The sequence below is a fragment of the Micropterus salmoides genome, unplaced genomic scaffold (genome assembly GCF_014851395.1).
Source record: "Micropterus salmoides isolate LMB-PRFRI ecotype aquatic unplaced genomic scaffold, ASM1485139v1 Ms_hic_scaffold_3, whole genome shotgun sequence".
Taxonomy (NCBI): domain Eukaryota; kingdom Metazoa; phylum Chordata; class Actinopteri; order Centrarchiformes; family Centrarchidae; genus Micropterus; species Micropterus salmoides.
In genome coordinates this window covers 21,805,242-21,831,774 of record NW_024042261.1, presented here as the reverse complement: position 1 = coordinate 21,831,774, position 26,533 = coordinate 21,805,242, and the positions used below count along the sequence as shown (strand labels likewise).

At 39.2% G+C, this 26,533-nt stretch overlaps 1 protein-coding gene across 2 annotated transcripts; it reads left to right on the top strand.

The window, feature by feature from the left end:
- The first annotated feature begins 565 nt into the window (after positions 1-565).
- On the top strand, positions 566-26,098 carry gosr1 (golgi SNAP receptor complex member 1). Of its 2 annotated transcripts, XM_038693458.1 has the most exons (9): positions 567-670; positions 1,151-1,262; positions 3,421-3,508; positions 3,827-3,934; positions 4,099-4,190; positions 10,392-10,466; positions 20,163-20,192; positions 24,109-24,191; positions 24,407-26,098. In XM_038693458.1, exons 1-9 carry the CDS (start codon positions 637-639, stop codon positions 24,529-24,531), a joined length of 747 nt encoding a protein of 248 aa, XP_038549386.1. In that variant the 5' UTR covers positions 567-636; the 3' UTR covers positions 24,532-26,098. The 2 variants fall into 2 exon arrangements, with proteins under 2 accessions (XP_038549387.1, XP_038549386.1); XM_038693459.1 differs by lacking the exons at positions 20,163-20,192; positions 24,109-24,191; positions 24,407-26,098 and adding an exon at positions 14,331-14,754 and having other exon boundaries at positions 566-670.
- Positions 26,099-26,533: the final 435 nt, after the last annotated feature.

The window sequence follows — 26,533 nt, the reverse complement described above, 5'->3', positions numbered from 1 at the left end:
GGAAGAGAAAGAGCCCATGAAATGAAGGTATAAAATTAAATTTGCACAAGTAAATCAAAATTGACAAACTGTATAACACCATGAAACACTTTAACACCCTGTTAACATTCATGAATGCCATGGTAATGTTGTTTATTGGACCGACTGGATACATAATAGTGAGTAGTTTTACAGTGCATACAACAAAAGAGGAACATCAAAAACCACACAGCTAGACCAAATACATCAGTGGTTCTGATACTTTTTTATGTCAAGGACCCCTAAACTGACAAATTACACGACAGACCCCTTTTTGATAAGTTTATGTCCCAGGGTTGCCCATCTATTCTGTCATTGTGTTACTTGCGGATAGAATTATAAATGATTCCCCTTTTTGCTGGGGAGCCCCTTGGAGAACCACTGGAATGCATAATGTATTGTATCAGAGACGTTATGCATACATGCAAGTTCAAGATTATTTTGAGGGCCCCAATGGCCTCTAGGTGGCGCTGTTTATATCGCTGGGGCTAGCACACGTCTGGTAGTGCGGTGCTGCCTGAGAGTCTCAGCCGAGGGCGAGAAAAACTTTACGGTGTGACGTCTTCTTCTGACACGTGACACTCCCCCGGAACTTGGTGACGTCGCAGAACAACAAAGATGGCAGGCATAGGAGGCAGCAACTACTGGGAAGGTAAGGTAGCAAAAAATAACTGAATTTACAGTAAGCAATGTTCGCAGCACATCTAGTACAGTATTCATAATGTCAACAAATAATCTGCCGCTGCGTTTGGCTCATTCAACCATGGTTTAAACACAGCCTACGTGTCTCTGGAACGACTAGCTAGCTCTCAACAAGCTAACTAACACATCGCCGGTTAAATTAAGCTGTTAAATCAGTGTCGGCGCCCTAAACTGTTTATTCACTAGACACAGTGCACCAGCTGGTACACTCATAAGATGTTAAGTAGTAGAAACCGTTTATATTTAATTTTTCCCTCGAATGATGTTGAAGTTAGTTGGCTCACTCAGCTTAACGTTACACCAATTGTGCAAGTTAATAATAATAACGTTAAATGTTGCTGGAATAATGTTGCCATCGCTTTGGCTTTGTTTGCAAACTAAAATGAGCTGTTGAAATGTTAAAATGTGTGTGTGTGCGCCCGTGTTACAGATCTGCGAAAGCAGGCAAGACAGTTGGAGAATGAACTGGACCTGAAGTTGGTCTCCTTCAGTAAACTGTGCACCAGCTACAGCAGCTCCAGGGATGGGCGACGGGGAGACTCGTAAGATCAAGTTTTCTGTCACACCTGCAGAGTTAACCGACTAAAGCAAAAGTCTATATAGATTCTCAATCATAATGGCCATGTGATATTTTAGACTACACAATTAACTACACAATTTACAGAACACATCTGACCTGACTGAGATTAATAGGCTGGTAAAAATAATCATGTTAGAGCTGAAACAACAAGTTGAGCAACAGAAAATTAATCAATAACTTGATGGTCGATTAATCATTTCAGTCAGTTTTTAAGCAGTAATGCCAAAACTTTTTAGATTTCCCCTTCTGAAAGGATTTGATGCTTTTCTTTGTCAAATGATAGTAACATTAAACTGAATATCAGAGTTTTGGATTGATGGTCAGATGCCATCTTGTACTAGGGGCAACAATAATAATAATTTTTTAATTAATTTATCGACATTTTAAAGACCGATTTTGAATGAAGAAAATTCTTGTCAGATTAATTGATAATGAAAAAAATTAGTTACAGCCCCAGTAAACCAAAGTCCTTCTCGTTTGTGTTAGTGGAGGGATGCGTGCCTAATACCTAACCAATATGAGTGGAATTATCTACATAGGGCAAGTCCTTGATATAGAGAGAATAATAAAAAAAACATAACAATCTCATGTAGCGCTGCACAATTTGGAGAAAAAGTCATATTGCGATTATTTTAAATAATATTGCGATTGTGATTCGATTATAATGGAACAAATAGTACTATGAATCTAAATGCATAAATCCTGACATTTTGAAATGTGTATTTCTTAACTTGAACACAGAAACAATATTTATAACAATAACTAGTACAACAGATATAAAACAGAACAAGGGTGTGTGTTGCTCTACAGATGATGTGGTTAGAAGGAGCAAATATTGGCACAATGGCTAAATCTACATCTGTCCACTAAAGAGATTCCATCCACAATCTGGAGGAGGAGGTATTATACATGAGTGTATTAGTATAATATTATAACATTAAATAAAGAGTATAATGTTCAGTTAAAAATATACTTTTAGTAGCCTATAACAATCATATATTAATTACTATATTCATTATAATTTAATATAATAGTATACTATTTTACCACTAGTTGAATATTAAATCTAGTTACAGCTGTTTCATTTCTGTGTGTTGTTTTTATTTATTTGATCTTTGTATAAGAAAAAGGCTTTAGCTGTCGACGATGCATATCTGTCTCTGTCACAGAGTGACCGGAGCACCGGCATTTCTCTCGGTGCTTGTGGCTAGTTTGACTATGTTTTGAACACTACAGCTAACACTAACAGCCCTAGTCTCGTACAAATGTGGCTTAAGTTGTAGTGGTCAGAGGGTCGGGATATGTAGCAACAAACTTGTTCCCGCACAGGAGTGTTGGCTGAAGGAAGGACGTGTCTATGAACAATACATTGAATGGATACCAACTCCAAGCATGTTGTTCACTAGCTATAATATCCTTGGAGGGAAGCAAGGAAGGAGAACTTCCCCAATCAGTGCACCTTTGTTTCTTTTGGTAATTGAGCCACTACTTGTGAGCTGTATCTTACACGTTCTGATTCTTGAAAATAATTTGACTAGAAACAGCCTTCAATATATAAATGCTTTTTTGTTAGCAACAACCTGTGTACATTTCTGTTGACACATCCTCACACCAGCTGAGAAACCCTACCCTAACACTACCTGTGTAATTTAACATAAAAAATATTGATCACTATTAAGATCGGTGTATGTGGAGATTAGTGTATTTTTCCCAGGTGAATATTTCAGGTCATGCCTACTTCGGTGGCTGTGTGAATGGAGTTGATACAACATTTTAAATGAAGAGTATTACCCCTGTTTTAGCTTCACTCCTGTTTTAGCTGTATTACACTGGCTCCAAGTATGTTTTAGATTAGACTTTAAAGTTCTGTTGATTTTAAAGCTCTTCATGGCCTCTCTCCCTGTTATATCTCTGACCTTTTAGTCCCTTCGCTTTAATTCCATTAATGTATCATTTAATCAGCTAAATAACTCCAATCAGTGCCAGAATATTTCTGCAATATATAGACATGAGAAAACTGAAAAATATTTTCTCCTGCAACATTTTGAAAAACTTTGTACAAACAGACAGCTTTAAGTTGACTTTTTATTTGTTCTCCATTCTTGTTTTTCCTCCTTAAGGTCAGACACCACCCCACTGCTAAACAACTCAACCCAGGATAGGATGTTTGAAACCATGTCAGTGGAGATTGAACAACTGCTGGCCAAAGTAAGTAAATTCTCATGGGGCAACGGCCTGTGACAGGACAGCAAACAGACAGTAATTAGAAAAGCTCTTGATTTTTGCAAAGGCTCTTGTCTTTCATCAAAGAACAAGCAGGAGGCTGGCTGGCTGATTTCCATTAGACCCATTGTCATAGTAGTAATGTGCAGTTCTGACCACAATTAATGTGTCTGTGTGTAATATGTTGTGTTATATGGCCAATTGCAATGAAAGACATCCCTGTGATATAAAGACACTGGGATCGGTCATTACCTTATCTGCTGATCTCCTGTTTTCCATCCATTCATTTTCCATCTCTGTCAGCTGACTGCTGTGAATGACAAGATGGCGGAGTACACCAACACCCCAGGCACCTCTTCTCTCAATGCTGCGCTCATGCACACACTCCAGAGACACAGAGACATCCTACAGGTTTACTTTTTTTAATGTATTTTGTTTACTGCATTTTTTTGTTTTCTGTGAAACACCTGTTTGGTAAAAGTACTCAACTTTACTCAACTCACCGCAGATCACAACCATTTTATGAAGCACACATGTTTCCATTTTTTCCTCATTTTTATTTGTTTTCTACACAGGATTACACACATGAATTCCACAAAACCAAAGGCAACTTCTTGGTCATCCGGGAAAGGGAAGATCTGCTTGGGTCTGTCAGGAAAGACATTGAGTGAGTACTCAGTCACACCACCTCATGGTTAATTTGACCATGCAGCTACTTAGTTAATTTCTGTACTTTATTATTGACACATTAAATGTATTGACGAGTGAAGGTACAGGAAGTGGGTGGTCTGAGCAACCTTATCTAATTGTCTCATTCACATGAAACTACATGAACCTGCACACAAAACAAATAGCTTGTGTTTGATCTTAGTGGCTGTGGGGGAATAAAACCTGCCAAGTATTATTCACAGTGCTTCTGCACTGTAGACTTTATACCTTAGGGGGATAGTTGAACCTTGACTTCCACTTGGCAAGCTCTTGAAAAATGTTGGCCATTAAAACCTAAGAAGATTCATGGCCTCTTTGGCCTTGAGTATTGAGAAAGTCTGTCCTCTACTCAGATTGGCTCAGTCGTGAGTGAGTGTATTGAAATCAAGAGATGGAGGCTCCCCTAGACCATGACTCTTGTGTTTTTTTTTGTTTGTTTTTTTTTTGTAATGGCTTATTGATCTGTAAGCAGCAGTGGGCATATGGTGAGCACTGCAGGATTCCTATTGATTCCCCTCCATCCTACTAGTATGCAGATGGACTGTAGTTTCCTCATACAATCGGCCTCACAGACCCTTTATATCATAACTCTTTCTCATTAAATAGGTTATATTATGTTTTTTAGCTGTTTCCCTCTCCTTTATTGAGTTATATATCTTCTGTGCATGTAATAGGTTTGCAAAGTGAAAAAGGCCAAAGTCCTCCGCAAAGAGAGTTCCCTTCTCCCACAGAAAACACTGCTCTGAACTGCCTGAAAACAGCTTGTTTGTAATCCAGCCTTTTCCTTTTATTCTCTATGACATCACATCAAAATGCGCGTCATAATGCTCGCCAAGCGACTAGTCCGACAAGCCCTCAAAAAGACACAGAACTCCAGCACACAGTGACAAGCCGTCTGCCTCCTACCTCTCCTCTCCTTTCCAAACATTAAGTACTCTCCAGGCAGTCAGTGGACATAAAGTTGTTACTGTGATGTAGAGACAGAGCTCAGTTAAAACTTTAACTTTTGTTACAGATTAATAACTCGCCACTCTCAAACTCTTGCTCCTGTCCATGATGCTAAGCTGGTAAGGGGATATACAGCTGAACCAAAGCCGTGTTTACGGGCTTCTCACAATCCGCCCTACTCTGCTTCTGATTGGCTAGTAGCCCTTAACTAGGAACTGCGCATGTGCAACTCCCAACAAAGATCATATAGATGCAAGATGTTTCACTCCATAGCTAAAACGAAGCGTTCAACACACAGGGTGAAAAGAGGAGCTGATGCAATGTTGTTGAAAATGAAACCATGTAAACCTGTTCTGGTACAACCCCCAAATATGATTTTGAAAATGAGCATAATACCATCTCTTTAAGTTCTTAAAATACAACATTAAAATGTCTTTTCCGGGTACTTATTTATATATTAAAAGTAGTTTTCACACATCTAGTTATGACGGGTTGTCACTCCTCATATTACTATATAATTAAAGTCCTTTAATTCTCATTGGTAAAATGTTATAACAGTATAATCATGGATTAACTTGGGGGCTATATAACATTTTTTAACACTTGTACAGGCTGCTATCACGTTTTTCAATAGAGAAGGCAGATTTACTTCCTTGGTACTTAATGCAAGAGACTGATTATTAGCAAATGTACTCATCACACAAATGTGGAAAAACTGTACAGCTCACAGTCTACAGCAGTGTGATTTACTTTATTAAAATAACAGACTATAAAGCTACACAATGAGCTAACATTGTGCAGCTTTTCATGTCACCTGTATTGAAATACTCTATTAAACAGTGTTGCCAAATAATACATACATATACAGGGTCATGCACTGATCTTGGATTGCTTTGCTCACGTTGTCAGCATTCTAAAATATTATTGGTATTATTGTCATCATCGCTACTGCTTCTTATTTTAAGAAAAGTCCCATTAACATCAAAGTTAAGGAATGATGCTGTTGTTGTAGGGGTGTGCGATATTGTAATATAAATGTTATATCTCAATATTCTGATATTTTCTGGGATTTTATCAATAACGTTTAGTAGACGATATTTGGCATCCTTCAAAAAGACCATTATTAGACAAAAAGTCTAATAATGGACTAGCTCGCTCTAGTCAATACGATATTAATTGTTGCTTACTAATGACATTAATGGAAACAGGCCTTATTTCCTTTAAACTAAAGCATTTAAGTAAAAACAATATAAAAAACACATTGTTTGCAGATTGGCATCTTTTGAGCATCCGTTTTTTCAAATTCAAGCTACCTCCATGCGAGTGAGGTTGATCCACATCTAGCGATTTAATCTAATGACGTAGAATGCGAGGCTGGTGGTGTCAGTGTTTTATCTCCTGCCGCTGTTTGTTCACTCCTGTTTAACTTCACATGCATTTTTCTGCTTGTTTAACTTTAGCACACGTGTATGCATGATGCAGTGAGTGCACGGACAAGGTGTTTAGGTAGACCTAGGCTACTCGATAATGTCTGCTTACACATTGTTAAAATGTCAATTAAGATATTATCATAGGCAAAACATATCGCACAACCCTACGCTGTTATATCGGTGTGCATTCCTAGAAGACTCAGTTGAGAAAACCATTAATGGACAAAGTATACTTTGTTGTGGTTGTGCATTATTTCTTCCACCACAAGTAATTGTTTTCTTTAAGTGAACCTATTTTAAAACGACTTGTTTCTTTGCACCACCAAGCCATTATTGTCTAATGGTAATTTGTACTCACGCTGCACACAAGAAATCACATTTTAATTATATTTCTACTAGTAGTTATTGGTAACATCCCATGGGGTCAACACTACATGCAACAGTTCACTCAATCTTCTCATTAAATCACATTGCTAAGGAGTGCCTCTGACCCTACTAATAGACTCCGTGCTGATGAATCTAATGCATAGAAATGAGCTAGTGATGTTGACCCAGTGCTCAGCCTAACGATGACTAATGGGCCCAGGGGATGCTAATGAGGGAAGCATCTGAGTTTACAGGTAGGGAAATTACTACTGCTACTGTTATGGCAAAATGCAGGGAGATGTGGAGTCATGCTTTACATGAGACAATTTCTTTTAAAGAGCAATATTCCCCTAACCTCCCTCATTGACCTTTACTGGTGGGGCAAGTGATAAGGTAGGACTTGCACGAAATATAAAAGGATAGCTTCTTATTTTTCAAGATATGATCTGTTGAACTGCCTCGACTGTAATGTGGGTTTTGAGGAATAACAAAACTGTGAGATGACTCTGTATCACTAACACATTTTTCATTTAACATTTTAACATTTAACACATTCTTCTGATCTTCTTAGAGGAGCATACAGAGAAAAATCAATGATTGCAGTTTTAGCCAAGTTTACTCAGGAGTGTTGTCAAGTAATAGTAAAATAAAAACTGAAAAGAAAGTAAAAACTACAAAAATATTTTCCCCAAATCTCAGAAGCAGGGGCCCAAAATTTGGCTTTGTGATTTCATCAAACTAAAGTCAGATTGGTTTGTTCTTGGCTAGAGCAGCTTAGTTTAGAACTGGCGTCATAAAAACAGCTTAATAATAAAAGGGATATTATTCACAGCTTTAAATTTTTTTAATGTAATATATTGCTGATTTAAGTTGTGTTTAAAAAGCAAAATGTTTAGGTCAGTTTCATTTTTAGGCTTTCATGCCATTGATAGTGATGAATGTTTCTGCTGCAGCTGAGCCTTATGTCCCTTTTGTCAGGTAGAGGGCAGTAGAGTATCTTGGGTACAGTATGGCGTAAACCTGTCCAGGACGCTGGCTGCTGTACATTTTTATGTGTATGAGTGTTGTTTACCAAAAAATCCATTCTGATTAAAAGAAATAGTGCACAGTGTCTCATTTATGCAAGCACCTATATGCGCAATGTGACATTTTATGAAACACTGACAATGAAGACCCTGTTAGCAAAACATGCACAGTCTCACACAGAGCTGCATCATTCATAACCGTAGAATGCAGCAGAGCTCAGACGCTCCCTCTGCTCCTGCTTTTATTCTAAATGTCAGCAACAAAAATGACAGCTTGCCTGTGATTTACATTGGTGCCCTTTTAAAAAGCCTTGCTGGAGTGAGAAGCTGGCTGTCAGTACGGGCAATTCTAGCCCCGCAAAGGCATCAGCTCTGCTGGTGGGGCAGCCAGCTTTGGCTCAAGGCAGCCACTGTGGAGTGTGCTGTGTGTGCACCGACTATAGTATTTCCATTCAACGGCTGTGGATGGTGCACTGGGGATGGAGTAGGCACATTTGTCCATGGACCGCTTACAGTTAGCTGGGTGGGGTTGGATTTTTATGGTATGTGTGTGCGCATACTCCTTTGTTTCTCACTTCCCACTGCTCCCCTGCTCTTTATCTCCTCGGCCAACGGGAGGGTGGGGCTGTGTTAAATGACCAGAAACCCACAAGAGCACTGGGAGTCAGCTGTTCAGGGATGCTGATGGAGTTGCATCAAGCAAAAGAGAATGGGTGCGATGTGTTTGCTCTGTGAGCGGTATAAAAGCCCATCCATTAACTTTGACTGCTATGCTACCAGATAACTCGGTAATAGAGGACACTGCTCAATTTCTGCTACACGGAATGAGCGGTGTCTTACCTAGATTATACATAGAGTAATATAAGAATTGTAAGCCATAGTGAATAGTTTATTTACCGTTCTCGACTCCAAAACCCTTTTGGCACTTTCCCACTGCCTAAGATTTTAGGCCTTTCCATTCCTGCTTCATAGCACATGCTGAACATTTTTTGCCTTGTTCAGCTGTCAGTATGGTAGAAATTAGGGCTGCACCAAATAGTTTGAAGCTGCATTCATAAATTTGACATTCAAATACTGAGCAGCTTCTCTCTCTCTGTCCGTCTCTCTTTTTCTTTCTGTCTGTCCCTGTCTGGAGCCAACTTTGAATCGTATGTTTACAAACAAAGCAGTAAATCTTACTCATTCTGCCTGTAATCTTGAGGATTTTGCATTAGGATTTTTTTTTTTGGGTGATGACGTTATAAAATATGACAACAGACATTCAAAGCTTCATTCAGAAACCTGAATGAAAGAAAAAAATGACATTCAGTACAGCTCTAGTAGAAGCTATAAATATAATAACCTTATTATATTTATTATAGAGGTTTGTTCCACTCCTACTATATCATCCTGTTCTTGCTTTCAACCAATAACAGTATTTTTCTGATCTGCTCTACTGCAACCATAATGGGGCTATATTTGCTGTGTTAAGTTACTGCTAATGCAAACTGAATATTTCCTGCTGCTGCTGGCTTCACATTAAAAGCTTTCTCTTGGTGAACCACAAGAAGGCTTTTACTGTAAACAGGTACAGGGAATGCGGTGGTATTGGCGCCGACTGCCATTTGATAAAAATTGGGCTACACAGCAGTTACGCCAGTGCTTTTTGTCAGTGGATCAGATTAAATTGCAAAGAATAATAAAAGAAGAAGTAGCCGCAGTGAGCTAGTTAGATGCAAAACTCCACCACAATGCCTTTTACCAAGCCAATAGGTGTCTAATGTTCAGAGGGATGGACATGTAAGGGCCCTCACATCCAATATACCTCCAAATGTCTCTTGTAGGGGTCCTGACCATAGACTGGGTGGCTTCAAAGAGCCAGTGCAGACAAAGACAGACACCTCACTTTGCAAAACATGATCGCACTGTGATCTTTTGACTGTTGATGAGGAAAATAACCGGTGTCGGAGATGATGGAAAAACTTGACTAGATGGGCAGCCATTCAGATAGGTCTTTCTCTGACCGACTGATTCCAAGATTTTCTGATATGAACAGAAGAGAATCATTAGTGCCATACATACTGCAACAGCAACAGCCGATGCTCAGGCTCAAGGCTGTTGACTGTCAACTGTCAGCTTGGTGTGTCAGGAGCCTAAGAATTTATTTCATGGTATCCTAGGTATGGTTGTGAGGTCTGGGTCTTCATGTTTTTGTCATTGCATGAATGTAGAATATTCTCTCAGTTCAATTCAAATTTGCTTTATTGGCATTAATGTGTAACAACAATATTGCCAAATCTCTCTCTGCTTTCGAGTGTTATGTCACATTACACAAATAGCAAATATTGTTAGTTAAATTTTTAATTCCTGACTGTATTCAATGTGACCAGTGTATCTGCATGCATTTTTCAGGACATACAAGAGTGGCTCCGGGGTCAACAACAGAAGAACAGAGCTGTTTCTAAAGGAGCACGAGCACCTGAGAAAGTAAGTTCCCATCACCTTTCTTTGCAGAATATGATGTAATAAAAAATCCAAATTTTTTATTCACACTCAGCAGAGTTTTTAAGGATATTTAATAGATTGATTTGGTGTATCAATCCTAGTAGCTCAAAGTAAAATAAAGCTGCCATTTTTCCAGAGCTGTAGATCCTTTCCTGAAATCAAAGCTGGAATAACTCATCTTGATGGTGCAGCACAGCTATTTGGAATAACACCAGTTACTGATGTTTGCTTGTTAACACCTGGCACCCCTTGGCACTTTATATGCTTTTACTCTCAATCAGATGGGAGGCCACTTTTTCATGATGATGCATTGATTCATCTGGAGTTTAGGATAGAGAAAAACATAGATTGGATATGAGTGCTTTCCTGGCTAGTTGAGACAAAAAACCTTTTGTGCTTTTAATAATGTTAAAGAAAATGTCAGCAGTGACAGGTTCAGATTTAGCTAAGCAAATTCATTACACATTATTGCACTATTGCATAACTTTGCATCTTAAAGCTGTAAAAGGTTAGGCAGACTTTTCATATAGACACAGTAGGTCAAACCTTGATCTGCCAGCAGCTTCATTAGCGTCCTACTATGGTTTGGCTGACTTTCAAGCACTGCGGAACAGCATGAGGTTATAAAGTTTGTGAAATCTGTATGTGTGTATCTGTGTGTAAGAAGTGTGAGAGGTACCCTGTGTGGAAAGTAAAATTGGAAGTCAGCAGGGCACACACAGGTATACACTCAAACAAAACATAAATAAACCACAGAAGAGCTTTTAACATTGCCCAGACTTGAGGATCCCATCTGATTATTTGCATCATTCTGATTGATTCTCTCTTCAGCTAAATGTGTGTTTCCTGTTTCAACCTCTCAAAGGAATAATTCCTCAATTACTCCCCATCAAAGACCTCTTAAATCATTTCAAAACAAAGCTTCACCTGCTCTGACATGGCATGGCTAATGTTTTTCTCCAATAATGTAAATGGGTTAATAGAGTGACTCGTATACAGTTCATAAACTCAACAACACAAACAACTTTAAAATACAATGCTAATACAATAAAATAGCAAACCGTTTTTTTGAAAATTCAAAGAGTTTTTGTGAAAACTAATGTGATTTTGCGTTGTTCCAGAAATTCTTTTGCCAACTTTCTAGCACTGTATGTGCAAAGAAATTACTGATCTGCATTAGGGCTGGTCGATCTGGCCAAAAATGTTATCACAATATGAAATTTCATATAATACGATATTGATAATTATCACCATAATGCGTATCCCTAATGGCGTACAGGAGAGGTACCTTGTTTGGCTTTCTGCTCCAATTCATTCTGTCAGTCAAAGTGGTGCCTTGCTTTATGTTACATCAAATAAAATTATTCCAGTGCGTTCCACACAGTACAAACAAAGGTTCAGCAAAAGGTTTACCAAGAGAGTGATGTAGCTGCAGAAGGCTACTACTAGACTTCTCAAGTGAATTTACTAATGAAGTTTGATTGCAGTAGCTTTGCAAATCCAACATTGTGTCAAATTGCATTGTGATACTCACTATGACAGGACTAGGAAAGACCCAAGTGATTGCTTTAATGGATTCAAGTACTAAAGCAGAGAAATAATCATTCTCCCTGTCCAGTCACTAAGGGAGTGGCCTTAAAAAAATCAGTCATAACGTTACTTGTATCTGCTATGCCTTCTATTCTGGCTATGAGTGAGGACAGGAAGATTTTTTTTTTTCTGTAGATAATGTGTTTTTTCAAGATAAGACACTCCCTTTCCTCATTTATTCAGACTGCGCTCCAAATAGCCAGACTGAATACTGATGATAAAATAATCATTAAGAATGAAGAGAAATGGAATGGGATTTGCTAGTGACACATTGTGCTGAACCTCCTCAGACTTGTGTATTCCCAACAGTCGAGCTGTTGTGCCAATCCAGCGCAATTGATCAAGATATCGATAATGAAATTATCTTATTTAACCACAACCCATATTGTAGGGCTTCCCCAGACTGTTGACAGAGATGGGAGTGGAAAGAGGAGATTGGAGATGAGGATCGAGTTACGCTTGATTGATCCTATTAGAGCCATAAAACAGGAAAGAGGGCCTTTAGAGAAAACAACTAAAATGTGTTAGAGGCCAAAGAAGTGGTCTGAAAGCAGAGCAGGGATACTCGATAAGAGGAGAGATCTGAGTTAAAATGCTTCCAGACACAGTCTGTGATGCTCTCTTTTCAAAAGCAGTTTTATGAACAATAAGGTGTCTGTTATGTGAACTTCAATTCTAGAAAGATTTCTGTCACGTTTATTTAATTTAATAATCCCACCATGTTTGTGGAGTTGTCATTTTGCTGCTCAGCTTGTCATAAAGCCTTTTTTTTGTGCCATTGGCTTTTTATCTTTAGGCACGTGAGCCTATATGAGGATTAAAATGTTCTGTTTCTACAGTGGTTTTAAGGCAGATGTTAGAGTGTGTGTGTGTGTGTGTGTGTGTGTGTGTATGTGTGTGTGTGTATTGGCAAGTGAGAGTACCAGCATTGCCAAACTGATCAAGACTAATCACTTCCCAATGGAAAAACACACACAAAAAGAAGTCCCTTCCAGTTAATCTACAAATTACTGCGTTGGGTGGAGTGCTTGGCAGCCTGCATTAATTAATTAACAAAACCTAATGAGACAGACGTAACGTGCCTCGATTCATTTTGAGGTTACCTACTCTATAGTTTTTGCTGCTAGTTATTAACCTTGTATATATCCACATTAGTCAGACCTGCCTACACATTAGGTTTAAAATGCTGTTGTTCCAGGAGACGATGGTAAATAAGAGTGACACTTGAGATGCTTTCAGACAATGAGCTGCTGCCGCATCTATTGTTTACAGTGTGAACATTGCAGACGTTGGCGACAGCATTCAGAGTTTATGATGGTTCAACTTTTTCAACTGCACAGAAACTACAGCAAGGGAAATGATACAGGAGCTGATCTTATTGTATCTGAGTTCCCTGACTGAAAAACTTTTGATTATCTAGTTTAGGACAATAAACAATGCTAATAATACTTAGCAAAAATTTGTTAGCAAAATTTGCCAGAACGGCTGCATGGATCTTTAATATTTTCACAAGTGTTTGGTAAGCTGTTTACTTATTAGAGCTACTTTACGTGCTGTTAATATTTCTGTCATTGTTGGTGAGTTCTTATTATCTATCTTTTTCTCCTTCCATGTTTATATGTTTTTCCATCTCTCTCTGCCATAAAGTGTTCATGAATAAACTAGAGGGAGGGAGGGGCAGGTTCATTACAAGTTGGAACAGCTCTAATGGTAGTGGTCACTCTGATGAGGACTTCCTGTCAAACAGGATATTTTTTTGACACAGCAATGGTGTTGAGGCAAATTTACACCGCACACTGACACACATTTTCTTATTTATTTGCCACCAACTGCAAATTCTTAGTTCTTAACTCACCAGGAAGTTCTTTCTGTAATGTTCTAACCTGACGCGTCAGATTGTTTGTTACACATCTGAAAGTCATCCAGGCAGTCTTTTTTTTTTTTTTTTTGTGATCTGAAATCTATACGCAAAATGAAGAAATAACATTCAGCTATTTTAGGCATAATTTAATGTCAATTATATGTCAGTGTTCGATATATTTTCATAAAAAAATAGTACATGCCTGTTTGCAGGCACAAAGCATCGATGTCTTTCAGGACATGACCCCTTAACAATCACGAACGACCAGGTAAAGGTACCACAATTCAAGAAACACAAAGCACGGCAGAACTTTAAGCTTACCACAGTGTATCATACAGTCATTAGTCAATACAACACTCACAGTTCAACCACCAATAAATGCTTCTTTATCTCAGTTCAAGTCTCCACAAGAGTCCAAATCTCAACAAAACCCTCCTCTTTGGGATCCCAGCACGCAAGCAAAAAAAAAATCCTCCGTTTGAAGAGCCCACATGTCTGAATTGTGCTTGGGCCCTGTTTGCTTGAAAGTCTAGTTTCTTGTGACTTTGATGTAAGTACCCTATTTTTTTTTATGTTTTTCCCCCAATGTACCAAACTTTTACAGTTCAGTAACTATGATTAAACCAGAACAGTTTATTGCCCAACCTAAAGGACTGAAATGCTCAACCAGCCAGTAACAGAAGATATTTATGGGATAAGTAATTTAGACTTTTACTCCCAGAACCCGTATGGCCAGTATAACTTCTCCAGTCTGCCTCATGTTATGGCAGAAAATTGTGTCCTCTTACATTTAATCTTTTATGTATGATCTTTTAATATTATCATTATTGTTACTATTAATGTTAAAGATATGTATTGTGTTTTTATCCTTAACCTTTCCTCTCCTATACTCCTTATGTTGGTCTGTCCACATTTACTAGGGTTTAGGGCAGAGCTGTGAGATTGTTTTGGTGTTTTCCTCTCTTGTTCCTCTCCTCTCATGGAATGTTCATTCAAGGCTGAGAGAGGACCTCTGTTCCCCAAAACATAGAAACCTAGACAGTGTAAATGATAATGCATCCCTTTGCTCGGGGCCAGACGCCCGAAGCCGCCCTAGGCGGCAGGTCTCTGGACCAGCTGTATATGTGTTTTTTTATACTTCTCTGTGTTTATTCTCTTTTGTTAAATAAATTCTTCATAGACAACGGTTGGTTGTTACTCAATTCTTTGCTCAACCCCTCACCAGGAATATAATTTCCACGACACCTCATTTTGTGCAAGGTCTTATTTGAAACAAAATGTCATATATTGTAAAAACGGTGTCATTTGTGTGGGTCACATAGTGAAGCAGAGCTGCAGAGGGAGCAATTTCTAAAAATCAAAAAGAATTGGTATGTTTGTAGGTACTTCATCATGTACCACTTTTTTCACATTATTTTAAGCAATCTATTTACCTGCCACAGGGGCCAACTATATCTCTTTTCCTTTCTTCATCTGTCTTCTTGTCCCTGAGTTTAAGAACCCTGCTTTTAGTATTCCTGGCCTGTTGCCCATCTTAAGAAGTCCATCTGAACTGCCAGTTCCCTGATATGTTAATGTAATCAGTAGAGGAGAGCTCTGAGGATTCAGTGTAATGTGCAGACCTTCTCTCTCTGGCTCACCAGAGGGATCCAAACTGTTCAGATTCAGTTCAGAAACTTTAGAGGTTCAGAGATTAGTGAAAGTAGGTGAAAGTGTCTGAGGCATTTTAGATAAGTGTATTTCTGTGCTTTGAACAGTGTATGACATATCACAAGTGCGATTTCCTGTAAAGACATTATCAAGATTAGGATTTTACCATTTGTTGCTACTTTGCTATTTTTTTCTAAAGTGATTCCAGTGGTTTTGAAGTGTTTTGCTGCTGACTGGTGTGACTGGTGTGCGCTGATTGTGCTCTGTGTGCTTGGTTCTTTATTTTCCCAAGGGGGCCTCCCATTGGAACAGTGTTCAAATCCCTGGGCAGCAAAATGCTCTACATCATCACAGCTTTTTCTCTGCTGTCAAGTCACTAGGCATAGGGCCAGCCAGGCCACACCAAACTGTACTGTTAACAAAATGGAGGAATAGTTTGCAGCTCCTGTTACTGACAACACATAGCTTTTTTGATCTGTCAAATATCAACATTGCATAAACAATAACAACACTGGTACACAGTTATTAGGATCAAAATGGCAGGTGATATAATAGGGCGCTACACTAGCCTGTTCCTTAATGAAAAGATTTAGGAGCACACAAAAAAATTTAAGAGCACAGTGAAAAACGTTTAAGTTACCCAGAGTTTATTAACAGACTATTTTCTTTCTCCTTGTGTTCAGTTAAGATGTGAAATCATTGAAGGACTATGGAAGTGAAGGCCCTGGTATCTGGACACTCGGCATGGGCCCAAAATATTGTCAAAGCTTTTCAAAATATTGTAACAGCTTTTTAAACAAGTAGCAACTATGTTTTGAACAGACAGCGGCGGTGGTTGTAATTTTTAGGGGCATATGTGACTAAATTGGTCGAACTGTAGTGCCCTGTATAACCAATGTCTGCCTTTCGCCTTTCAAAATGTTGTGTGTCTGGATTTAAAAACAGATTCCAAGCATTTACCAAAGTCCTCCTCTTTGTTTTTTTTTTTGTTGTTTTAATCAATCTCTAGGATCAAGCTCTTCCTTCTTATGCTTGGTTTATTACTTTGCCGCAAAGCGTTACTAAAAAGATCATCTCTTTGAATCTCACAATGCATTTTAGTATGTAGCAGTGGATTTTGAATCAGCTCTGAGCTACTTTTCCTCTTTGCTGATGCAGTTTGCTTTGTGCAACTGTTGCCAAGATTTGCAAGACTGTTTCCTCTACAAAGTAATTAATGTTTCATTTTACCTGGCTGATTCTGTTAGTTGCCTCATATTGCTCTAAAAGCCATCCTGACAGAGCATTACTCTCAGAAAGTTGCTGGAAAGTAGTTTCTGTTAGAATGCCGCTTCAGATAATTGAGTCAAAAGAAAGGATTCAGCTATCATTTTGATTATCTATTAATCTTTGTAGTAATTTAGGCTTTGAGTGATCCCTACCTAACACTGCCACTTGCTGTATGCCAGTTCTGAATGCGAACAAATTAACACATGCATGTGAGCAGTAAGCAGACTGTCTGTTTCTGTGTTTATGTTTCTATGTGCATGTGAATGGCAAAAGGGGGCGAGGAAGCTTGGGGGCAGGCTTGGTTGATTCATCACACTGGGAAAGGCAATTAGCTTGGAGCTAATGAGCAATTTAATGACTGCAGCAAAACGCCACTGACCAGGGAAAATGGAAGGAACCCACTCAAAGATGAAACCACAGAAGGCCACGTATATACAAACGTGATGGCACAGTCAACCTCATCACTACAGCTGCAGCTTGATGATGGAGGGAACAAAGCATAAATCTTTTGCCTCATCTCATCTCTGCATATAAAAACTCAAGGCTCCCCTCAGCAAAAAAAACACACTCTCCTTTGCTCGTCAGCTCATGATTTACAAGGTGGACACTGTTGGCAGACCGACAGTTAATAGTATATATAGCATAAATAGTATATAGTTTTCTATGTTAGTCTGTCCACCATGACTTTTCCATCATTTAAGACTGGGGTCATGTACTTAAGTTGTTTCTTTCTGTTTCAGACATACGGACTCTGTCAGGGTTTTGTTACTTGCAGTGTTCTGTGCTAAATCCACCTGCTCCCACAATCCATACAAGACTTGTCTGCTAGCCTTCATTCTGAAATGTTGTGCCAGTTACCATCCCATTTCACCAAATGATTTAATTCCTGTAAATTATTCTGTTTCAGTGTGACAAAGACAACAGATATGATATTACAAACTATTGCCAAGTAGCAGTTTGGTGCTTGTGTGCAGAGGTAGGAGCAAAGAAAGAACAGAAGGCTGCCCAGCCCACACCGTGACTGTGCAGTGTCCCTTGCAGTGTCCCTATGTACGGGGCATTCTCAAAAGTGAAACTTCACATAAACTGGACTAATGAGGTTGAAATGAGAAGATTGGGATTACAGCAATTAAACTCATTCGCGTTTATTGGTTGAGGTCAGTCCTCATTGGCCCACTACCAGAGAAGAGGAGCCTAAACTTACAAGTCATTAGCAGGACTCAAAGTTATTGTATCAGTGTATAACAAAGAAAATAGTCTGTCCTCTGAGAGATCAGTTGGTCAATACTTGCCCACGTACATGGCCTGGACATGGTCACTTGTTTGGCCCACAATCAAATTTAGTTAGAACCTCTAGATAGTATTACTTGGATGTGTAGTTATGATACTTGAGTATCATTTTTGGTCTGCCTGAATCAAAGCTTAAGCTGCTTTTTAGCGTTTTAGTTTTAGTCCTTCAACTTCTTTTGATATTATTATTAGGTCTCTCCTGAGTTCATTTTTAATAAAATGGATCTTTGAAACTACGTGGTGGACTGCCTATCATCTGTTAGCGGAACAAGAAATTGTTAGCTCAGCACACATACTTGCCAACAATGCATGTGTACATGTAGAGCCTCATGGCGTGTTCCCCCCTCACTTAAACAATAAATATCTGCTATATGCTGTGAAAAAGGCAAATTGTTTTTCTTGTACCTTAGTGTGCACCTCTTGTTTTTCAACACAATACCATACGATGCTGTGTATTCAATACCCAATATGTAATATTGTTTTTGTTAATAGGATAGTGTTAGCTTTACTTTGAAAACTTAACATTTGTTAACATTTGTCATTGTTTCTAAGTTTACTTTTGGCTTTATAATTTCCCTTCAGATTTCCAAAAAGTGAGTTACAAGGGGTAGTGGTAAAATAATAAAAATAAAGCAATGAAGGTTGGGTTTAGGTGTGAGAGTAAAAATACTTTGGGTATTTGCCTTGAGATGGTCAAGTTAAAGTATATAGAGAAGTTAGGTAAAGGTTGAGGTCTGGTAAGGGCTTTGTGTGGATAAAGTTCCGCTCTCTTCCTTTAACTTTGGATACATAAGCATGCTAATAGCCTAACAGAAGCCACATATTGAGCATGACAATGAGAATGTGGAGTTGTTGAATGGATGTTGAGCTATGAAATACAATCCCTGCAGTTTTGTTTGTTTGGTTTACTTGAGCTCTCTTGAACATTATCCAAATTGATTCCAATTAGGGGAATAAAACTGCTGAGAGCATTATTGTTTATGAGCAACCTGAGACACAAATCTGGTGTTACACACACACACACACTCAAAAGAAACTTGTTTGTGTTGGGAGGGGGGGGCGGCAGCTATTGGCAAGTAGTGGTTATGGTTAGGGTAATTCACCAGGGAATGAATGTAAGTTGATGTAATGTTCCCAAAAGTCGTGTGTGTGGGCGTGTGGGCCTCCCACTATTCTTGGTAGGACAATAGCAAGGATATGACACTCCCTCTTTGATGTAGCTATGCAGAAGCTCCAAGGTCTCTGAGGTGGAATCCTCTCTGGGTCTACGTTGTCCAGACTCCCTGACAATGTGGGAGTCATCCATGAGGAGAACATGAAATAAACAAGTTATTTAAGAGTTACACTATTTAATGCAGAGGTTAAATAGAAATAAAAATTATAATAGCTTTAAGTTGTTTGTTTGCAATTTTGCTTGGGATTTGGATCTGGATTGGGGGTTGGAAGTCTTTAAATGACCAGATGATTTGTCCTTGTACTGATTCCTATATTTACTGCAGATTAGGAGAGTAAGTATATCTGTGACCAGTGATATACATTCCTCATTGACTCACATGGCATTCTGATAAAAGCTAAAAGGAGACTGTTCTAACTAAAAAGATGTATCCCAAAAAAAGCTGCATTTTGTAACATCTGGAACTGTTTAAGTTTACTTCAAAGATTTTTACAAATTAGACTTTCCGTTCTGTGTCAAATAGCACAAGAAAGGGAACATGAACAAAAAAGTGGGAAGATTCAAGTAACATTAACGCTATTTTCTGATAAGATTCATAAGTAGAGAAGAAAAAAGAAATCCAGTCCAAAACAACATGAAATTAAATTCAGTTCTTTGTCCAGCTAGGTTTTACCAAGTAATGTGATCAAAATTCAGTACTGATCACTGCCAATCTGAAACCAATTCTGATAACTGCTCCCAAGTCAGTTGTTTATAACCATTTTCTGGCACACTGCCTCATGTTAATAGTTAACCTGTCTTTCTTCTCTTCTTCCCGCCCCCTTCTCCCACTCATTGTTTGTAGTTCGGATCGACTGATGGATGACACAATAAGGTAAGACCTGCTTTCTGTCTTGCACGCATGGGAACACATATATTTGCATGTGTGACAGCCCCCGCCCCCTCTTCTCCATTATCTTATTTACCTGCTGAACCTGACTGAAACCCTCAGTATGTGTTCAGAAATAGACCTCAAAGTGGTCTGGATATGTCAAGCCTAACCGGGCCTGTTGAGCTTAGGCAGGACACCTGTAGAAATATGATCCTTGTTTATTGTACCTCATCCTTCAGTGACCTCTGTATAGCAGAAATTCAAACTGTAAGTGAGGAATATAAATACAGTTCTCCATAGCTCCAATTTAAACCTGCAATATAAGAAAATAAAATAAACCATTGGACCAGGAAATATCGAAATACACTGTTTTTGTCTCTGTAAGACACATCCTCCTGACGAATAAAAAACTGTGAGCAGTACCCTTTTTACATCTCAAGTAAAAGAGTGGGCAGAGCTGCAGTTTTTTGAATATATTTTTCCCATTCTACATTTTTCCTTTTAAAGATTTATATTAATAATAACATTAAAGGTGGGGTAAGCAATTCTAATCCAATACATGGTTATTTTCCAAATTCAGTGAATATCTCCTCACGGTTCGCTAGCTACCCATTATGGGTGTACGCTGAACAAAAAAATCCAGTGTCTGTACTCAGCCCTCAGACCGAGCTACACAACACTATCCAGCCATGATTTGTGTGTCAGGTAACGTTTAATGATTTGCCCTCAGACATTCGGCTTACTTTCCAGTTTGCCAAGGCATGGTGTGATGCTAGCCATAGTAGCAGGACAGTTGTGAGTATCGCTGTCTGGAGCTGGTATGCTGGCTCTGGGACCGCCTCGTCCAGCATTTTAGCTTTTCAGGAGCAACTGTATAGACAGGATGCTAACTCACAAAGTAGCTAACGTTAGTTACATTACTTGCTGTGTCGTTGTTCACTCTACATCATGGTATTTGTCACATTGTTGAATTTTGCCAGAATCGCTTATTCCACTTTTAATGTTCCTACCATAGAGACACAGGTGATTCCTGGATAATTGAATCATAATATAACGTTATGTCATGGCCATGATTATAAATATACCACTGTAGCCATGTTATGGAAAAGACAATCTAGCCAGCTAGATTTCCCAATCCGCGCTGTATCAAATTCAATATTTTTTATTGTTGCCAAACAGCTAACCATAGTCACTTAATTCATGTAAAATTAATCCAGAATCTAAAACTTTATCAATTTACTGTTGAATGCATCCACTTAATTCTATCAAACCTTTTAAGTAACCTAAAAGTCGGAATTTCCGAGTTCCAAGTAGGAAATTTCAACAGGACTCTGAAAGTTGGGAGAAACTCACCAACCCTGACCTCAAAATCCAAGATGGCTGCTCCTGGAATCAACATAGAGTAATTTACAGTTTATTGCACATCTGTCTTTGTGTCTCATTAAATACAGTCCTGTCCAACTTACATTTTCAGACATGTTGCTACGGTGTTTGTATGTGCAAAATACTGCGTAATGCTTTGTTATGTACTGGTTTTGCTAACAATGGCCAGAGGCATCAATCTTAAATCTGTTGTATTACTGGAACGCCGTCAACTTGGGTGTGACGTCATTCCCAGCTCCAACCTCCAACTTCTGAGGCAAGTGGGATGCACCGTTATAATTAATTTCTTCCCCAAAAGTTTTTATGTATATTGTGCCTCTTATGCCTCTTTATCAGTGAACTTTACAATGCTGTTGCTCATTGTTTGTACTGATAATTAATCCCTAAAATCCACTGACTCCAGCTACGGTGCCAGGCAGGAAGTCAGACACAGAACGGCATAGAGAATCCGGTCAATTTTCAAAATAAAACACCCTATGGAGACTCCCGGTCGTAAAACAACAATAAACGTGTTAAAACAGACACAAAAAGACATCATTTAACTATGTAGCCTACTTAATCATAGTAGAAGCACAAGATGCAAACATGGATTACCAAATCAACAAATTCTGAACATGTCAGCAAAATCAGGCAGGCCAAACGCTCTGACTCTGAAATGCTCCTTGTGGGATATGCAGCCTGAAGTTGACGGAACAAAAACGGGGAGCAGTGAAGAAGGTAGTAGAAGCACAAAAAGGACTAATTAATAACAAGTCAATAACGTGGGGCAGGCTGCACGCTCTGCTGCTGAAACTCTTCTGAGACGCTTCCAATGGACTTTGATGCCGGACTACGGATGCATCAAAACCGGGGTGCAGACGTTATGTGCCGTACCCGGAGTCAGTGGATTCCTGGCGTCAGCCTTGGCAGTGCACCAACTGCTGGTCACATAACATGGTCTATGCATAAAATGAACGGCACTGTCCCTTACTCAACCCTGCATATCCAGAATAACTCCTCCAACTTCACTGATTTATAGGTATCATCCATCTTTAACTATTCCTTCCTCCTTTCTCTCCCTTCAGACCTGCCCAAATGAAAAATTTACCCTCCAGTCTATTTTCTCATCTTTCTCCATTGGTTCTCTTCGACCCATTGCCCTTTGCATTTAATATTATAAAGAGTATGGTCTAGACCTGTTTTTTATGAAAAGTGCCCTGAGAAGCACAAATGTTATAAATAAATAGAATTTCTGTTCCTTGCTTCTCGTAAGCACAATCTGTGGCACGTTTCTAAGTCAAAGAGGCAAGATTGTACTTGTTCATGGGTGCATTAGTGAAGCAGAGCGATGTGGTAGGAAAAGGAGTTCAGTTCAGTGTTGGTTAACATGCCAGTTTTATTTATACTGTATATTAACTCTGCTGCTGTGTCAACTAATGTGGTATTCAAGGTGTGTTATTTCCAGATTATGATTTACATTAGACTACATATCTCGTCATATCTAAATGATGAATATTCCCCCAGGTCACTTTAAACAGCGACCACCAACTGATCACATGCAGAGTGTGTGTGTGTGTGTGTGTGTGTGTGTGTGTGTGAAGGGAATCTTTACTGTATAGCTCTGATTCTCATGAGGTGGTGAACATTGTGATAAAGGCTTGGAGTCAGCAAAGTGTTTCTTCCTGACTGAGGAGAATATGATCCCCAAAACACCACTCCAGGCCAAGACTGCAGACTGTCAGGAGATGCCATGACCTCACCCACACACCCCACTCTCCACACACTTATACAGTGCTAACTTACACACGTGTTTTCTTTTGTTTGTTTAAAACCTGCTTTCAAGTTCACTCACATTCTCTCTAGGCCTGCTGCTCATCAGCTTTGCCAGCTGAAAGAGTAAACAACTGCTGAGATTTCATTTACCTTGTTTTGACCTACCTCCTTAGGGGCTCCGTCACCCAGGAATGGGGGAGGAGTTTGTCCCCTGTGGCCAGTGCTTACTTGTTGTCACCCTACTGTTCAAGAGTTATTACTAATTGCAGTGAATAAACAAACTGATGTACGATCTGTTTTTTGAGCATATTAACATTTACGGTAGTATTTTTGCTTTGTCGACTGGTTTTTGGGAAGCTGATTGATTTTACTCTTATGCCCCACTGTGAAATGGCTGACAGTTTATTATTATGTGTAAGCAGATGCCATAGAGGGCAAACATAGAACTCAAACTTTTTCTGCCAACTACCCGGCAACACATTCCTGCATTGAAAGTTGCTGAAGGCCACGTTTGACAGCAAGGGAGTTACAATATCACAGCACTTCTATATCTTCTACAAGCCTAGGCAACTCGCACACATGCTGTAGGCACCCAGATAAAGCTGAAGGAGAACATAATACGATGACTTTGTCTCATTCCAGAGCGATTTTTTCTCTTCTGTGGTTCTGTTGTGCTCCTTGACAGTTTGTCGCTTTAAAGGGTGCCACCTCTTCTCCTTTTAAACCGGCAGCCACATGCAGTGTATTGTCACTTCTCAACTCATTTCTCTTTCTGTCTCTTTAGTATTGCAATGGCAACCAAGGAGAACGTGACCTCCCAAAGGGGCATGCTGAAATCTATACAGAGCAGGGTCAACACGCTGGCCAGTATCCTTTATGCTGCATATGGGCGAGGTCGTGTGTGTGGGGGAACCAAGTAGAATAAAGCACACAATTGATAGAAGCTGAAGGGTTCCTGGTATGAAATCACTGCTCAACGCTCACATGTTGCTTTTCTATAATGGGAGAGACTTCTTTGTTACCAAGAAATAAGAACAATTTAAATAGAGCTGTTTTTCTTCCTTAACTGCTGACTTTCCTAGACCGTTTCCCAACTATCAACAATCTCATCCAGAGAATCAACCTGCGGAAGAGACGAGACTCTCTCATCCTTGGCACAGTCATCGGCGTCTGCACCATTCTCCTCCTGCTCTATGCTTTTCACTGAAAGCCCGGCCTGGTGAAGTCTTTAAAGGGACAGGATTGCTTTTTGTAATGTGGGAAACCCAGGAGACTGAGCTCAGTGATTGGAGGACCCTGGAAGCTCCCGAGCAGAAGGACATTTCAGTTGGTCCAGTTCTTGGATGGGAAGAAATTTGGCCAACATGAACTACTGAATGGGTATTTAGCAGTGGGGCAGATGGAGGACTGGTGATTTGGTGCTCTTCTGCCAACAAGGGAAGACCAATATAGTACATAAGATTTTAAAAAATTATATTGAACACGCACTTGGACATAATCTGAGGATAGTTTGAAGAGACTATGAATGTGGGATGCTTAATGTTTTTCACAGGTGAAGGGATTTTAGTTGAATGGTCTTTTTTAATTAATGGAGGGAGATGGATAGTAAAATGGGCTGTAAAATGTGAATTAATAAATTATTCATATCGGTATGTGCAACTAAAGTGTGTGACACTATTAGATACTGGAAATTTAAAACAGTTTTTCAAAATATATCATTTGCATGTGGGTCTCTCGAAGTTTAACCACCAGGATGCCACACCGATGCTCGTAAACATGATTATTATTTTTACTAGATTTCTACAATAAATATACTATAGCTGCCCCTGGCTGGATTCAAACCATGAATTTTGTGGTTAATGGTCAGTGCTTCAACCTTCAGCCACGAGGCACCCACTTTTACTGAATTTACATGTAGATAAATCAGAGTGACAAATCAACAGAAAATTAATCGGCAACCATTTTGATAATTGATTAATTGCAAACAATTCCAAATAGATTCTTAAATGTGAAAATTCCTTGTTTTAAAATGCAGCAAACTGAATATCTTTGACTTCTGAACTGCTGGTTAGAAAAAAAACCCAATTGCGATAAGTCACATAGGGCTCTGGGAAATTGTGATGCACATTCTTAACTATTTTTTCCCCTTTTTATAGAGCAAATGATTAATAAACAAAACTAATGAGCAAATTAATCAATAATGAAAACAATCCTTCCTATTTACTTTCATATCTGCATTTTCAGTAACTTGACTGTTGAGAGTTGTTAAAGTCACGCAATGGCAGTCACAACAGCATTATCAGGTTCATGTGAAATGAGCATCTTTTAAGTCTCTTTTAAAAAGTGGCAAAATGTCTTCAGCACCAAACCAGCCAGGTCGGTCGCCTTTAGTTCACTACTCCTCGGCTTCCATGGGAGGACAACGGAAACGCAACACTGCTGTGATGATCGACTACTGAACGAGTTAACCCTTGTGCACATGTCCTAGTGTGGCATACCTGGCAGAGCCCATGAATCTCTATTTGATTTCAGTCCCACCTGAAACACAGCAAAGTGACATAGGAAGGTGGGAAATAAAGCATTCATCTGAGAAGGGAATGGTCACAGACTGGGTTTGACTCATTAAAGACTTACTTTGTTGTGGGGATGTAGCAATGTGAAAGCAACAGCAGCTGTGTGAGAAACATTAATGTGCTTTTTTTCTCACAGCTTCAGGCTGTTACTTGACCAGAATCCAAATAAAATAGGCTCACTTCAATGGAGTGAAAAGGAAATTTGGTTTATTGTCTTCATTCCTGCCGTTTGATGTCTTCCTCACCAAGAAACACTAAAAGTACAAGAAGCCCACTGAAGGTCTTCGTGTTTATCTGGCATTTTTAAAAGAATTGCCGTCTCTCTGTTTAACACCAGCCAAACGAGCATTGCCATCTTTCCCAGAATACCTCACGTCCGTTACGAGGGAAACCCTTTGATGAAGTCCAAATGGGGTTCAGACATTTTTACACGCTGTTAGCAGACTGTTGAGGTGCTCAAGCGTTCAGGTCCTAAATATTTCAGCCACCCAAGCAGCTCCCAAGCAGTTCCCAGCTGAAATGTACGATGCAAGTCTGGTCCAAGTCTGAAGACATCAGATGGCTATTTTAACATCAGGGATGCTTCACTCGTCTGATGACATAACAGCCTCTGTCACTTCAGATTGTTATCGGTAA

Bases quoted from the DNA above. Each gene is read 5' to 3' on its own strand.
- gosr1 (XM_038693458.1), top strand. From the start codon at position 637: ATGGCAGGCATAGGAGGCAGCAACTACTGGGAAG. The intron at 3,509-3,826 runs GTAAGTAAATTC...CATCTCTGTCAG, and splicing joins TTGAACAACTGCTGGCCAAA to CTGACTGCTGTGAATGACAA. The intron at 20,193-24,108 runs GTAAGACCTGCT...CTGTCTCTTTAG, and splicing joins CTGATGGATGACACAATAAG to TATTGCAATGGCAACCAAGG.